The sequence below is a fragment of the Sorex fumeus genome, unplaced genomic scaffold (assembly GCF_029834395.1).
Source record: "Sorex fumeus unplaced genomic scaffold, SorFum_2.1 ptg000034l, whole genome shotgun sequence".
NCBI classification, from domain to species: domain Eukaryota; kingdom Metazoa; phylum Chordata; class Mammalia; order Eulipotyphla; family Soricidae; genus Sorex; species Sorex fumeus.
The window spans coordinates 25,849,208-25,863,875 of NW_026606091.1; the positions used below are offsets into that span (position 1 = coordinate 25,849,208).

Sequence of the window (14,668 nt, forward strand, 5' to 3'; positions counted from 1 at the left end):
ATTAATTTTTGCTTTTATTTTTTTTTTTCCTCTGGAAGAGGGCCCTCCCAAGCAGTTCTCAGGAGTCCTGGAGGGACTCCCAGCAGTCTTGGCTGGTGATGCAGTACTGCTCAGGACCAGGGGTGCTGGGAACCATTGCGGTCACATCCGGACATGCTCAGGTTGCGTGGTGCATGAGTCCAAACTCAGTGCACCAGCACCAGCAAGTGTCTGACCGCTGAGCTCTCTCCTAGGCCCCAGCTAATCTTTGTTAACCAAATGAGAAGAGCATACCACATTGCTTATGATGGAAATGACCAAGTCAATCAATCACATTGGGAACAGAAGTACAATAGACACTCAAAGTTTGATGGTGGGTTTCCCTGAGTATGGTGATAGTATTGGGCGATCTCTCTGCAAAAGACACTGGGAATGGTGCCTGTGGAGTCGCATCCACCACTCAATGTGGGTAACATCTCTTTAGGTCTGACTTGTCTGTCGAAAGAGCACTTGAGAAATCATGAGCTGAGCCATGGGCTGGTCCCAGGACAGGCCATGTCTTACATCCTTCCCAACAAAGTGGTGCCAGGTGAGACCTCAGAAGGCTCTATGCAGTCCGAGTGTATGCACATTTAGTTGGCCCTAAGACAGCATCCCCACCACTGTGTACATCATACACTGACAAACATCACATTCTATAAAAATTGATGCCACAGTGGCCAGGAGATAGTACAGTGATCACAGACTCAGTTTCTAGCACCACATTATCCCCCAAACAACGCCAGGAAGGCCAGGTTATCCCCAGAACCACAGAATTCATGCAGCTCCGCATCCTTGGGCCCTTGCACTGAATGACGGACCTGGCTAGCCAAGAACCATTGGTGGACCCCTGAGCCTCCTAAGGACTATGTGGGAGGACCCCCCCCAATTTTATGCCATAAAAATTAAATGTTCAATTATTCCATACTGAATTGGGAAGTGGCCCAATGCACAGGGCTCTCAGTGCAGTACCCAGGAACGGCTCCAGCAATGGTGGGGGGGGGAGGGGAGTGCACAGGGCTCTCAGTGCAGTGCCCAGGAACGACTCCAGTAATGATGGTGTGTGTGTGGGGGGGGGGGGGAGTCGTGAGGAGAGGGGTGTGGCAGGGGACACGGGGATGATCTGGTACTCGTTGTCTCCCAGTTCATTTTACAGGGCATTAGTATGCAAAAATATGCAAAAATAGCAGTGAAATAAGAAAACATGAAGAACATGAAGACCACTCTAAAACAGAACTTCTGCATACAAAGCATGAGTTCAGTTCACTGAGTCATCTCTCCATCCCACAATGTCTTTTGAATGCTAAAATTTGTTCCATGCACTCACTGAAGTTGTTGAGATGTGTTTAAGGGTAGAGTTTGATATATATTAAATGTATCACATATAAAATAATTTAGTCAAAGTCATATTACTTCTAGGCCTTCCCTAAAAAAAGAGAAAGTTAAATTGTCAGTACAGAGAAAATGAGAAAATTTTAAAATGAGAAAGGATAAAAAACAAAAACAAACAAAAAACAACCCTTACTAGGTTTACCTGTGAATCACTTCAAATACAAACTCAATCACTCTCATGACAGTGATCTGCCTAACCTATGCAATAAAAGTTGTTGTCTCCCAGTTCATTTTACAGGGCATTAGTTATAATATGTAAAAAGAATAGCAGTGAAATAAGAAAACATGATGAACATTAAGACCACTCTAAAACAGAAACAAGAACACTAAATAAAAGTACAGCTTATATAAAGTAGTGACAGTTTATGTAAGAGCATGTCACTGGAGAAAAACCTGGTTCTTACCCTCATTCAATTAAAAAAAAAAACACATATATCAGCAATGTGTTTGGGTGAAAAGTATCTTAAAGTGTGGCACATCAAAAGATGCTTCTATTCATTTATGGAATATAAAGTAACAGAATGGGAAACTAGCACCCAAGGATAATAAGTAGGAGGAATCCTGGGAGCATTGGTGGTGGAGAATGGGCACTAGTGGAGGGATGATTCCTCGATCATTGTACGGCTGAAATTTAATCATGAAAGTTTGTAAGTCTGTAACTGTACCTCACGGTGATTCATTTAAAAATAATAATAATAATAATAATAATAAGAAGAAGAAGTATGCTGCTAACCACAACACCCAAAAGGAGAGAGAGAACAGAGGGGAATGCCCTGCCACAGAGACAGGGTGGGATGGGGGGACGGGGGAGGGGAGGGATACTGGGATCCGTGGTGGTGGGAAATGGGCACTGGTGGAGGGATGGGTATTTGATCATTGTATAATCGAAAACCAAGCACAAAAATGTGTAAGTCTGCAACTGTACCTCATGATGTCTCACTATTAAAAAAATTTTTAATAAAAAAAGTATGCTGCTAAAGTACATGACAATATTCTAATCAATCCCTATTTTTCAAAAACTTATTAATAAACACGTAAATAAACTTAACAATTTTTTGTCACTGGATGACAATTCTGGGAAGGCTGCAAAAAGAGTGATGCAGCTGCCAAAAAAGTTCGACTATGGATAAGAAAAACAAGCCACAGAGTTACCTCTGGTACTGCTATCAGATATCACTTAAATGTGTTTCAAATCCCTGATTTGGAAGAAAGAATATACAATCATGTCCTCAATTACAATTTTTTAGAGTGGTAGAATGACAAATAAAATCACATAACTTCTGGGGCCAGAGAGACAGTACAACACAAGTGTCCTGGGTTTGATCCCCAGCATCCTATAAGGTCGCCTGACCACCGCCAATAGTGATTCCTGAGTACAGAGCCAGGAATAAGCCCAGAGCATTGCCGGGTGTGGCCTCCAAACCAAAAATCAATCAATAATAGAACTACTGAATCCATGTTCCTTGAGAAGGAATATAGTAAAAACCGTATTTTCAGACCCCTACTAAACTAATGCCATGCAGTACTCAAGTCTGGTTTATAGAACCCTCAGAATTGATGATTTTAAGTTTACATTAGCTACTTTCAAAGAGATACCACAACAAACATTATACCGTCCCAAAATCTAACATATTCAACATATCACATATGACACACGTGTTTCTAGTGGATAGTTAAGGACGATGAGATTGCGCTGGGAACAGTTCATGTAATACCATCTAAGGAGATCACACTTGGACCATCACCAAAACCTTGGACTTCATAAGCACTAGAAGAATGAACAGTATTTCACAACTTCAAATATCTTCTGGAGCATATTAAAAATAAACTACAAATAAGAAACCTAGATATTGATGTTACACCTTTTGTAAAAGTTAACTGCAAATGGATTATAGATAAATCTTAATGTAAAAACACAAAACTACAAGACTTTTAAAAAGGTATCAGGAAAAAAACTATGTGACCTTAGATATGATAAGTTTTCAGATACAATACTAAATATAATTTGTAAAAGAAAAAACATAGTATCACTAAAATTGTCACTAAAAAAAGTCATTAAAATTCAAAGTGTCTGTGAAAGGCACTACAAAGAGAATGAAAAGACAAACCCGCAGACTAGTTTAAAAAATACTTGCAAAAACACCTATCTATTAAAAAGTACTGGCACCAGAAATTTTTCAAAGAAGTCTTGAAACTCAACAATAAGAAAACATATAACCCATCTGAAAATGGGCATGGCTGCTTACGGACCTTCTGTCTTGAATATCAGAACTCACTCCTTAGCTACCTGGAATCTTTTGCTGGAAAGCAAGGCACAAGCATGCCAGAGGCTAATGAACAGAAACAGCAGAGGATGCAGACAGATGGTCGAAACTGAGCTCCGTAAGAACAGAACATAGGTCTTGAGGCAGAGTTAGGTAAAGCAATCAGAGAAAGTCCCACACAGCAGTAAAAAGAAGAAAACTACTGGAATAGGGGGCCCATTCTTAAAATTTTAAAGACTCTGGTATAGGACAAGCCAAACATAGCACATTAAATGACAGTGTTCACCACCAGTTTTCTAATATTTTTTTTCCAAATACGTTTTGTAAAGTTATTCCTGCTCAAGAACCTATCTGGCACTCTGCTACTCAAGGCATAAAGTCCATGTCTGAATCCTCTCCCCATGAGGAATGTTGCCTGGTAGGTGCCAGAGGAAACACAGTGGCAGTATTTTTCCATGCAGACAAGGCTTGCTCTCGCACCTGATGGCCCTGGCCCGTTTAGTGGTCTGCTCACACCAGCATTACAGTTTTCACTCTAGGCCCTTAACCCGGGATCTAAGACTTACATGGGAATAAAATTTGATCTTTATTTTTATTAACTTGAAACTGAAATGTAAAAATTTACTCCATTATGAACACAGACACAAAAGCATTCATATTGACAGTACCTGTAATATTGTGATTAAGATAACCACCAATACATTTTCTTAAAAAGCTGACTGCAGATATTTTAAAATAATATTTATAGTTATCCCTACTCTGTATTTTCACAGGAACTATTCTGCACACTGCTAGAATACATTATTTATCAGATTAATAAATATGCCAATATACTTTCCATAGTCTTCCATAGTTTGAGAACTACAATATGCTATAATAGGTTTGTTTTATTCTCATGCACTTCATTTTTATGCAATTAAAGATTCTCCAGGAAAGGGGCCAATATAAACTTCATGTGATAACCAATTAAGTTCATGCCTCACATCAATAATGGTTACAAGTCCAACTTGAGCTGGCAGAAGATGCTGGACTCAGAGAAACAAACTAGATTAAAAGTTGTCCAGAATGCAACATTCTGGGCCATCAGGAAAAAAATGGTGAAACCAAGGGAAGAGAACAGAAATAATTCAGAGGATGAAGCCCAATTTTTAGAACTAGGAAGCACAGAGAGACTGAGGTTGCAGCGGTGGTGGGGGTGGAGAAGATTTAGAATTATTGCCAAAACTTTCAGCTGCTAGTTTTGGTTTGGGCAGGGTGGTTATATAAAGAAAAGCCACAATTTGTCATGTTTCCAGAGACTACAACACTGCAAGATGGAATAATCAATGCTGTGTCCTCATCTTTTGATCTACCAGCTACAATTAATTCAATTTCTCTTTCCCTTCACTTCACCTCAGAGATGTATCACAACTGACAGCAACCAAGATCTTGGTCCCTCAAATATGCTGGGTTCTCTTCTTCTTGCCAAGTTTTAAGGGCTGGTTGTAATGTCCCAAAGAACAATCCACGGACTTCTCTTTGCTACCTACCTTCACTCCTTTAGTGTTCCTAACTAATCTCATGGCTGATGACTCCAAAATTTGTATCTCTAAGTCATGCATCTCCCAACCACTCAGATACCTTAACGAGCATCTCAAACACAACAGAGCCAAGTCTGAGCACTGGTCATCTCCTCCAAGTCTGCCATTCCTCCAGTTTCAGTAAATGTCTTGCAACTGTGGCTAAAACCTTTGGTTGGTATCACCATTGAAAGCTCTCATTCATACAGAGCCTACATTTGACTAGTCATTCTTTTGCTGGTTCCATTTTCGAAGTATCTTGCAGATACAGGAATTTCACACCATCTTTACTACTAGCACCTATCATGGCAAAGGCTTCCCAAATGGTAGCCTTACATTCCACTCATTTGCTGTCAACATTCCCTGACTTCCTCCCTCCCATTCTGTTTTCCACATTGTAGCATGAATCACTCTTTGAAATGTTCAGCTAGATCACATCACACCCCCACTGGAATTTTTGGGTCCTTTTCCCACTTGAAGTAAAGTCCTTCCAGTTTGGTTTAGTGTTTCACATGACCAGGCTATGAAGACCTTTCTGATCATATCTCCTGACAAGTCTCAGTTCCAAAAAGGAAACTAAAGCAAAGTAAAAACAAAGTCTCATGCTAGTAGGTATTAAACTTAAAGCATTGCCAAACATAAACAGTTCTTTGTATGCAGCAATATGGCCTCCTGGTGCCAGGCCCATCCAGAATTCACATTCCCTCTGTTGACATACAGCATGATTTTCCAAATGACATGTTCTCTCAAGGATAGCTGGAATGTAACTGAGCCTCTTTGGCAGGTTACTCTGTGTTTAAACACACACAAACACACACACACACACACACACACACACCCCACAGAGAATTGCACTGAGGAGCGTGCGCACACACACACACACACACACAACCACACCACAAAACTGCATTGAGAGGAATACACACACACCAAGAACTGTACTGAGGGGCTCAGAGAAATGGTTCAAACGGCTGAAGAGATGCTTTGGCATGCAGGAAGACTGGGTTCTAACCCTAACAATGCAGTGCTCTGAGCTATAAGCCGAGAATAGCTCCTAATAGCAGAGGATGCTGTACACACATTTTTAAAAAACTGCCCTTAGTTTGTGAAACATACACAAATATCCCTCTACAAACATCAGCAGAAAGACAATGCTAAACATATGCTTAACTCCTTGAATTCCAGGTATGAAAAACAAGCAGCATTAAACTGTGAAATATAATCAAAGACTTGGACAATGAGCTCATATATTTTTATTGTGGGGGGTTAAGGGGCAAAGGAGATGTTCAACTAAACTGTCATAAATGTGTGACATTTTGGGCAATATTAGATTTATCCTCAGTATACACATTTGAGATGTCCTCCTGGTGCCAGGCCCATGCAGAATTCACATTCCCTCTGTTGACATACAGCATGATTTTCCAAATGACATGTTCTCTCAAGGACAGCTGGAAAGTAACTGAGCCTCTTTGGCAGGTTACTCTGTGTTTAAACATACACACACACACACACACACACACACACACACACACAGAACTGCATTGAGAGGTATGCATACACACATACTGCAAAACTGCACTGAGGGGCGTGAACGCGCGCTCACACACACACATACACTCAGATATACCACATCTCAGTATATCTGATTTGGAGGCTTGCACTGTAAAAATAATGTGTGAATCCAGAAATATGAAGTTTAGTCATAACCTCTGCTATCCAAGCCCAAAATACTTCACCTGAATCTATCAAACTGGAATATGGTTTCCAGTTTACAGGAAATACAGACAATAAACAAATGTCATCACAAGGAAGTAATCAGCTCAACCAAAAGTTACTCTGCAGAACTGGCACAGGCATACAATAAGTTAGTTTTATTATTACTCTGAAAGGAAAAGAAATAGAATTTGTGCTAGATTGAAAGACAAAAGAGGGGAAATAATCAGATATAGCAGCAGGTACTAGACAATATATAAGTTCAAATAAATGAGTTAAAGAGGTTATTTGGAGATACAGAGCAAAGTACAGCAGGTAGAGAAGGTAGGTCTTCCGCCTTGCACATGTCCAATTTGGGTTCAATCCCCGGCACCCCATATGCTCCCCCAAGCACTGGCAGAAGGGATTCCTGAGCACAGAACCATGAGTAAGTCCTGAGCACAGCCAGGTGTGGCCCCCAAACAATAACAAACTATAATATAAAAATAAAGAGGTTATTTGAGAAAGAATGGGGAGAACTATGTTGAAATTAGATGCAGTACATGTTCGTGGCAGAGCTCATGCTTCTATTTTTATTTATTTATTTTGCTTTTTGGGTCATACCTGGCGATGCACAGGAGTTACTCCTGGCCCTGTACTCAGGAATTACCCCTGGCAGTGCTCTGTGGACCATATGGGATGCTGGGAATTGAACCCGGGCTGGTCTCGTGCCAGGTAAACACCCTACCCGTTGTGCTGTTGCTCCAGTTCCATCATGCTTTTACATGTATGAGGATCTGAATTCAATGCCCAGGAACCCTGCCCCATCCGCCAAAAAAAAAAAAAGAGAGAGAGAGAGAGAAATTTATGAACTTGAAATGCTAATTTAATGAATCAGGGTATTGGGGGCCAGGGAGATAGCCAAAAGGGCCGGAGTACATGCGCCACATCACAGGAGTGTGAGGCTCTCATCACACCGTGTGAGGAGTAACAGCCCGACATCTGTGAGCACTAGCAAGTGTACATGTGCCAGCACTGCAACCAAGTGTGCAGCCCCCGGCGAGACACGCCACCATGTGTGCAGCACCTGGCCAGAGCAAGGACAACAGAAGTGAAATAAAGGGGCAGGAATATAAAACAAATCAAAAAGGTTTGGCTGGGCATGGAATTCAGCAGCTGAGCATTATCTTTACATGTATGAGGCCCTGGGTTCAATCCCTGGCACTGCTGAAAGGCAGGGCATTAAACAATATAAATAGTATAGTATTATGGTATGCTGCTAAGCACATCATTCATATATATATATATATATATATATATATATATAAAACACGCACAGTGGTAATTCCTGGCTGACTACTGTTTTCTCATAATTTATTTTTCCTTATTTACATTTTCTGTGGTGCCCATGAGAAAACCAGTGCCAGTGCCCTAAGAATACGGAACCTGATGGAATAAGCAGCCTAATGAAACAGGACTTAAGAGCACCTCCCTGCCCCCCGCCCCCCCCCACAACACATGCACCCACCCGCCACTATCATGAGTAAGTCTTGCAATAAACTCACATTACCGTCTCTCTCCTCTGAGGCTCTGTCCATAAAAATGATCATGGTGGTAACTGGTGCTACCAACTGTTGGCCTGGTTGGGGGCATGGATACTCAAACTCCATTTATAATTAAACTGCAGTCAAAATATCTAAGAACTGACAGATGCTCTTTGGAGCAGCAGGCAGCTGTGATCAGTCCATGAGCACTTGGCCTGGCTTGTCCATAAAAACTGAACAGAAAACCTCTCTCCTCTCTACTCCATCTTTCCTCAAAAACAGAAACCAGGAAGTAAAAACACAATCTCTGAACTGGGCCGGCTTGAAATAGCACTTACCCTGGGAGGGTAAGCACCGAATTTGTGCCTCTATGGTCCAACTGGGGCTTCTTATACATCAATAAACACACAAGCTCCTGATTCAGGCTTGGACCAATTACTAGCCAGTCATTCCAAGGAGACCAAGACAGAAGTCATCTCTTAAGACAAGATCTTGAAAATTCAAGGCTAGAATAGCAAAGCAGAATTCAATCAGGCACTGCTGGCAGTAAGTAAAAGATACCAAGATTTTTGGTGCTTTTTGTTCTTTTGTTTTTGTTTTAGTGAGGGAGTATTAAAGAGCGATCTGGGCCATAGCTGGTGATACTCAAGGGCTACTCCAAGGTTCTGTGCTCTTTGGTGGCCCCTGGCAATTCTCAAGGGCCCATAAGGTGACCAAGATTGAAGCTGGGGCTCCTGCACGCAAAACATGTGCACAGTCCTTGAGCTCACTCCCTTCTATAAGATATCAAATCTTTTGTACATTTCTATCCTTGAAGACGCTGTGCCAGAGACTTATCAGAGTGGATATTCTGTGCCTGTTAGATTGATCTGAGATCTGATCCTGTTCTATTCTCCCCCCTTGGAGGGGCACACTAAGCAGCACCCGGGGACTACTCCTGGCTCTGTGCTTTGGGGGCAACACACAAGGCCATGTGTCAAGGATGAAACCACGTGGGACACAGGCAAGGCAAACACCTCAACTTCTATACAATCTCTCCAGACCTGTCCCTGTTTTCTAAGGTATCAGTAAACTTCCAATTTAGTCCTTTGAAAACACTCTATCAGTCACCAAAAATCAAAGTAAGTTAGTAAAGTAAAGGCCCTCCCGTTGATCATCGATTTGCTCGAGCGGGCCCAGTAACGTCTCCATTGGAGACTTTGTTGTTACTGTGTCTGGCATATCGAATACTCCCGGTAGCTTGCCGGGCTCTCCGAGAGGGGCGGAGGAATCGAACTCGGGTCGGCCATGTTGGCTGCTCGCTTCGGCAGCACATATACTAAAATTGGAACGATACAGAGAAGATTAGCATGGCCCCTGCACAAGGATGACACGCAAAAATCAAAGTAATTGACAAAAATGCTAAAAAGCATTTGAACTAAATATTTTAAAAAGAAAACTGACAAGGTTTTTTTCTCCAACAGTGACAGGTAGAGATGGTTTAAAACCCAGCTCCCAGAATGTAGTCTGTGCTTTTTAAGCCACTATTACTACAATTACTCTCTGAGATACTGGACACTGAAGTTTAATTTCTTATTCTCCTCCCATTTACTGTTCTTTCAAGGCTAAGTGTCTGATTTTATGGCAGGACATATAAACAGTTGAGCCTTATGCAACAGTTGGCCCAAAGGCTGCTGAAACCTGGAACATCATCTTTTTTTGTTTATTTCTAACTCAATTATATCCTTTGCAGTAGTATTCACAAACTACTGCTGTGATATCAAGGTCTGAAGTGTGGTTGCACATCTAAGTACTAGAAAAGATTACAAGTCAACATCCAACTATTTCTAGATTTCTGCTCCAAAGATACAAGTTATCATGCAACTGGAAAAACCCAATTTTACTTACTAATCTATCTTTCAGTGTTTTAAATAAGTTTCTCCAAGTGAACTTTTAACAACACAGACTAGTTTCAGAAATCTTACAAGAAAAACCATACATCGAGACATTATTAATATTATGCAAATGTTGATAATGAAGAAAAAGTCAATCTTATACTCTGCAAGAATTATATACGTATGTACAACAAAATTATATACTTATGTATAACAAAATTTTATTGATGTTTCTAGTTAAAAGAGAAACACTCAACAATCAGTTTTAAAAACCTTTTCACAGTCTTAAAAATCAACCCCAAGGCTCTTATCTCATTTTCTCCATCCAGGGACTCCCAAAACCACCACAGTACTTGGCTATTCCAAGTTTTTTGAGATCATATATAATTATAAACGAATGATGGGGGAAGGGCTCCCACATAATAGTCAGGAAGCCCCAAGGTCACTTCCTGCCAATTCTTGGTTCGGCTCTATAGGCTCAGTGCTCAGATGACGACATGTGTGGGGAGGGTGGAACCTGGGCTTCACATGCATGGCAGCACTCCAGTCCCCTAAGCTCTTCCTCAACCCAATATGTGATCTTCCCGACTTTTGTCTAGAATAATATTTGCAAGGCTCATCTGTGCTATAATACATATTAATTCACTCTTCCTTCATAATAAAATAAAGTCCTTGTGTATATATCATTCTCTTTTATTTATTCATTTACCAGCTGGTGGACATCTGGGATAATGCTATGTGACACGAATTCAGACAAGATTTTTTGTGAATTGAATTGCCAGGTCACGTGACATCTCTACCCAACATTTTAAGAAACTACCAAAGGGCTTTCCAAAGCATCCACATCATTTTACAATCTCACCAAAAACATATTAAGAATCTCTAATTCTGAGTAGAGTGGTCTTAGAGTCAGAGACAGACACAGTTCTATCATTTATTGGCATATAACTGACTAATCTGAGGCAAATCACTGAACAAATCATATAGTTTCTCATCTATAAAATGAGAACAGTGATGCACCTATAGTGACCACTGAAGAGTTGTTCTGAGGGTGAACAAGACTAAACATAAAAATACTCACAGCACAGTGCCTGGCACAAAGTAATTCAAGAAATTCTATTGGAACTAATATTCCAATTCAAACTAACACTGTTGACATTCTGGTAAAATATTGCCCGACTCCTTAACTTTTGCTGAAATGCTTTCATTGCATTCATCATACTATCATTTTTATGTCTGTCTCTCCAAACTGGACCATATATGCATATTTCCTAATCTACCTTTCCAGAGTCTTGGATGAAGAACACTGGGGGTGCAGGGGAATGGCAAAGAAGAGGCCATTTTTTGCTTTTTTGGGTCACAACCAGCAAAGCTCAGGGGTTAGTCCTGGATCTGCACTCAGGAATCACTCCTGACAATGCTCAGGGGACCATACGGGATGCCAGATATCGAACCCAGATGCACAGGATGCAAGGCAAATGACCTACCTGTAGTACTATCGCTCCAGCCCCTAAAATGGTTTAGGATTAAGAGACTATTTCCAGACTACTTAGGTAGGCAAAAAGTAAATACAAAAACAAAGGAAGACATAAAGGACTTAAAAGAAGAAAGGAGAGGAAAAGAAAAAAATGAGAAAAAAAGGAAAAGAACCCCCTGGGTATATCCCCACCTTCTCCAACCTGCTCTTCAAACTGTTTCTCTCCCCTCAAACTGCTCAAACTGCAGTGGGATTCATTCACGCCTTCCTCCCTATCTGCCTCCAATCCCCCATGCTGCTTAGCCTTCACAGTAGGACTTATAGATAATAGTTAAAAGCAGAGAAATTCAATTTCCCCTGACGAATTAGAATTTCCTTGGAGCCAGAGACTGACCCTTATTTATCTTGATAACCTCTGTAGAACCAAATGCGAAGTTATGTTCAGAGCAGCCCGACTAATAAAGTTTACTGAATACATAGACTCAACACTGAGAAATTTCAGAGTTCTTTTTGTTATTTTTGTTTGCTTTAGTGTGGGAGCCACAACTGGTAGTGCTCAGGGGCTATTCCTGGCACTGAGGTCAGGAGTGAGCCTTGAAGGTGCTCAGGAGACCCAATGCATTAGCAGAACTTCTCTCCTGGGATCCAAAATCAAAACTGGAACCAGAGGTAAGTGGTAAGTAAGGCCAACTACTTTAATCTCTTTGACTTCTTTTTAAAATGTAGCCACTCCTAACCACACCTGGCCCACGAGGACCTGGCAGCTTGGTTGGAAACAGAGCTGCTATGCTCAGGGCCACACTGGACAGTGCTGGGGCCCACTGCCGTCAATGCGAAGGATCCTTATGAGGGGCTTCAAGCAGGACTGACATGTGCTCCACCCCTTTATTCCATATTGCAGTTAATTCTGACTTTATCCCTGAAAAGGAAATAAAGTGACTACAGGACAACTGCAAAGATGCAACAAGACACAAGTCAGGAGGTAGCCCTTTTTTTGTTTTCTTTAAGCAAAATTTTATTAGTTTGGGAATATATGTAAATTTCTACTAACCAATTTGCTTTTTAGTAACATTTAAAAAAAATGTTACTAGTGAAATACCATGAGGTACAGTTGTAGACTTACAAATTTTTGTGCTTGGGTTTCAATTATACAATGATCAAGTATCCATCCCTCCACCAGTCCCCATTTTGAGGTGGCCCTTTTTTCCCTCCCACTCAGGGCTGGAGTTCTAGAACAGTCCTCCCTGAAGAGCACTTACTAAGTGTCCACTCTGTACCAAACACCAGTACAAGACTCAGGGAGGTAAGCAAGGCCCCTGGTTCTAAGAGCTGACTACTCGGGAGAGAGCAGATGCTGTATGGACTGAGAGTTCTAATCTTATTCCTAGTCTGGGAGTTTTATAATTGCAAGTTTTATATTTGCTTTGCTCATTCAATGAATATTCAGTGAACTCCTACTATGTGTCAGGTCTATCCCTGAGGTGATAGGAGTAACTAAATAAGATAGTATCTCTGCCATTTTATATTTTCACTAATTCTATAAAGATGCATTTCCCTGTCAATGATTCTGTCAGATACCAGCATATAATAGCATATAATGTAACACGTTTCAAAAGTAAAAGAATTAAAATGGTTTAGTATTTAAAAGAATGGCTTCTCCCTGCCTACCTATTCCCCAGCATCCCCAAATATTTTCAGCTTTTCCTCCAGTAATAACCTCAAGTGAGTTAATATGCTTATATGACTATGTCTTGGTTTATCAATAGCATGAATTATTTGTTCAGTTTCTGCCATGTTACTATTAGAAAATTAAACTCGTTTATCCCTCCTATTCCACTCCCCTCTCATTTGGTCCCTCCAAAATAATTATGTCACATTCTGTGTTTGCATCAAAAGGATAATCTTTGAAATTTCAGAAATAGGTAAGATCTGCAAAAGAGGAGCCATAGACAGAAAAAAGCAGATGGCCAAGCAATGCAACTTGTTAATATGGAAATGTACTGTAGGCGGCATGGGGCGAATTAATAAAGGCAGTAAAGGGAAGAGGAAACTGAAGAAAATAAAGACCTGGGTAGCAGTTTTGAGAGCAATGGGAAGAGCAAGAAGAAAATAACTGATTTGGTCAGTTTTTGTTTTGATTTTAAGTTTTAACAAAAGACTAATAGTAAAAAAAAGAGTTTCACCTTTTTTATTTGAACGAAAATAGTTTTTAGATTGGGTGGAAGAGAGTATTCAATTTCAGCTTGATAAGAGCATCTCCTTATTCCCTGTGAAGGGGAAAAAAAAAGGAGAAACTCTGAATCCAGACAAAATCTGGACATGAATATAGACCACTCCCTGCATTGTAAAATAAGTAATTTAACTATGATCTCTGGGTTGGGCATCTTCCCTTGCTTTGGAGCATGTCCTGTCTCCTGATCTCACTGTCACAAAGGGCCACTGGCCTGGGGAAGGGAAAGCAGTGCACAGGGACAATGTTTCCCAACACAGCCAGCAGAAGCATTAGACAATTTTCTTGGCTTTAAATACCGCTGTACAGACATTCACATCTAATAGTCCTACCCCACAAACTAGCAAAGGAGGTAACTGAGCCAGAGGGACCACTTTATAGTGCCATATTCCAGATCTATGCAGAGTAACAGATGCAGGAGGAAAACTACAGAATTACAAATAAACAGAGCATGCTCTTTAAAAGTAGAACACAAAGATTATATTCAAGTTAATTCTAACAATATCATAGAAAATCTACTTACTAGCAGTACAAGTTAGACCTAAAAATGAGAAGTGGGAACTAGGATTCTATGATGAGAGAGGCATGGGTAAGTTTAATCTGTCTTCTTTTACACAT

At 40.7% G+C, this 14,668-nt stretch overlaps 1 protein-coding gene and 1 non-coding gene across 5 annotated transcripts in view; one reads left to right on the forward strand and one right to left on the reverse strand.

Moving 5' to 3' along the window:
- The window catches only part of RNF38 (ring finger protein 38), a 112,991-nt gene that overhangs the window by 59,528 nt on the left and 38,795 nt on the right, over positions 1 to 14,668 (reverse strand). For 2 of the 4 annotated variants that reach the window (XM_056117090.1, XM_056117089.1), the window contains exon 1: positions 4,022 to 4,168. The exons of the other annotated variants lie outside the window; for them this stretch is intronic. In XM_056117090.1, coding sequence (XP_055973065.1) covers positions 4,022 to 4,131 — 110 coding nt within the window. In that variant the 5' untranslated portion in view covers positions 4,132 to 4,168. Of the gene's footprint in view, positions 1 to 4,021; positions 4,169 to 14,668 lie in introns of those variants that run through there. 4 annotated transcript variants of the gene reach the window in all.
- LOC130026695 (U6 spliceosomal RNA) lies at positions 9,764 to 9,872 on the forward strand. Its single transcript, XR_008792895.1, has one exon. It is a non-coding gene; the product is annotated as a U6 spliceosomal RNA (small nuclear RNA).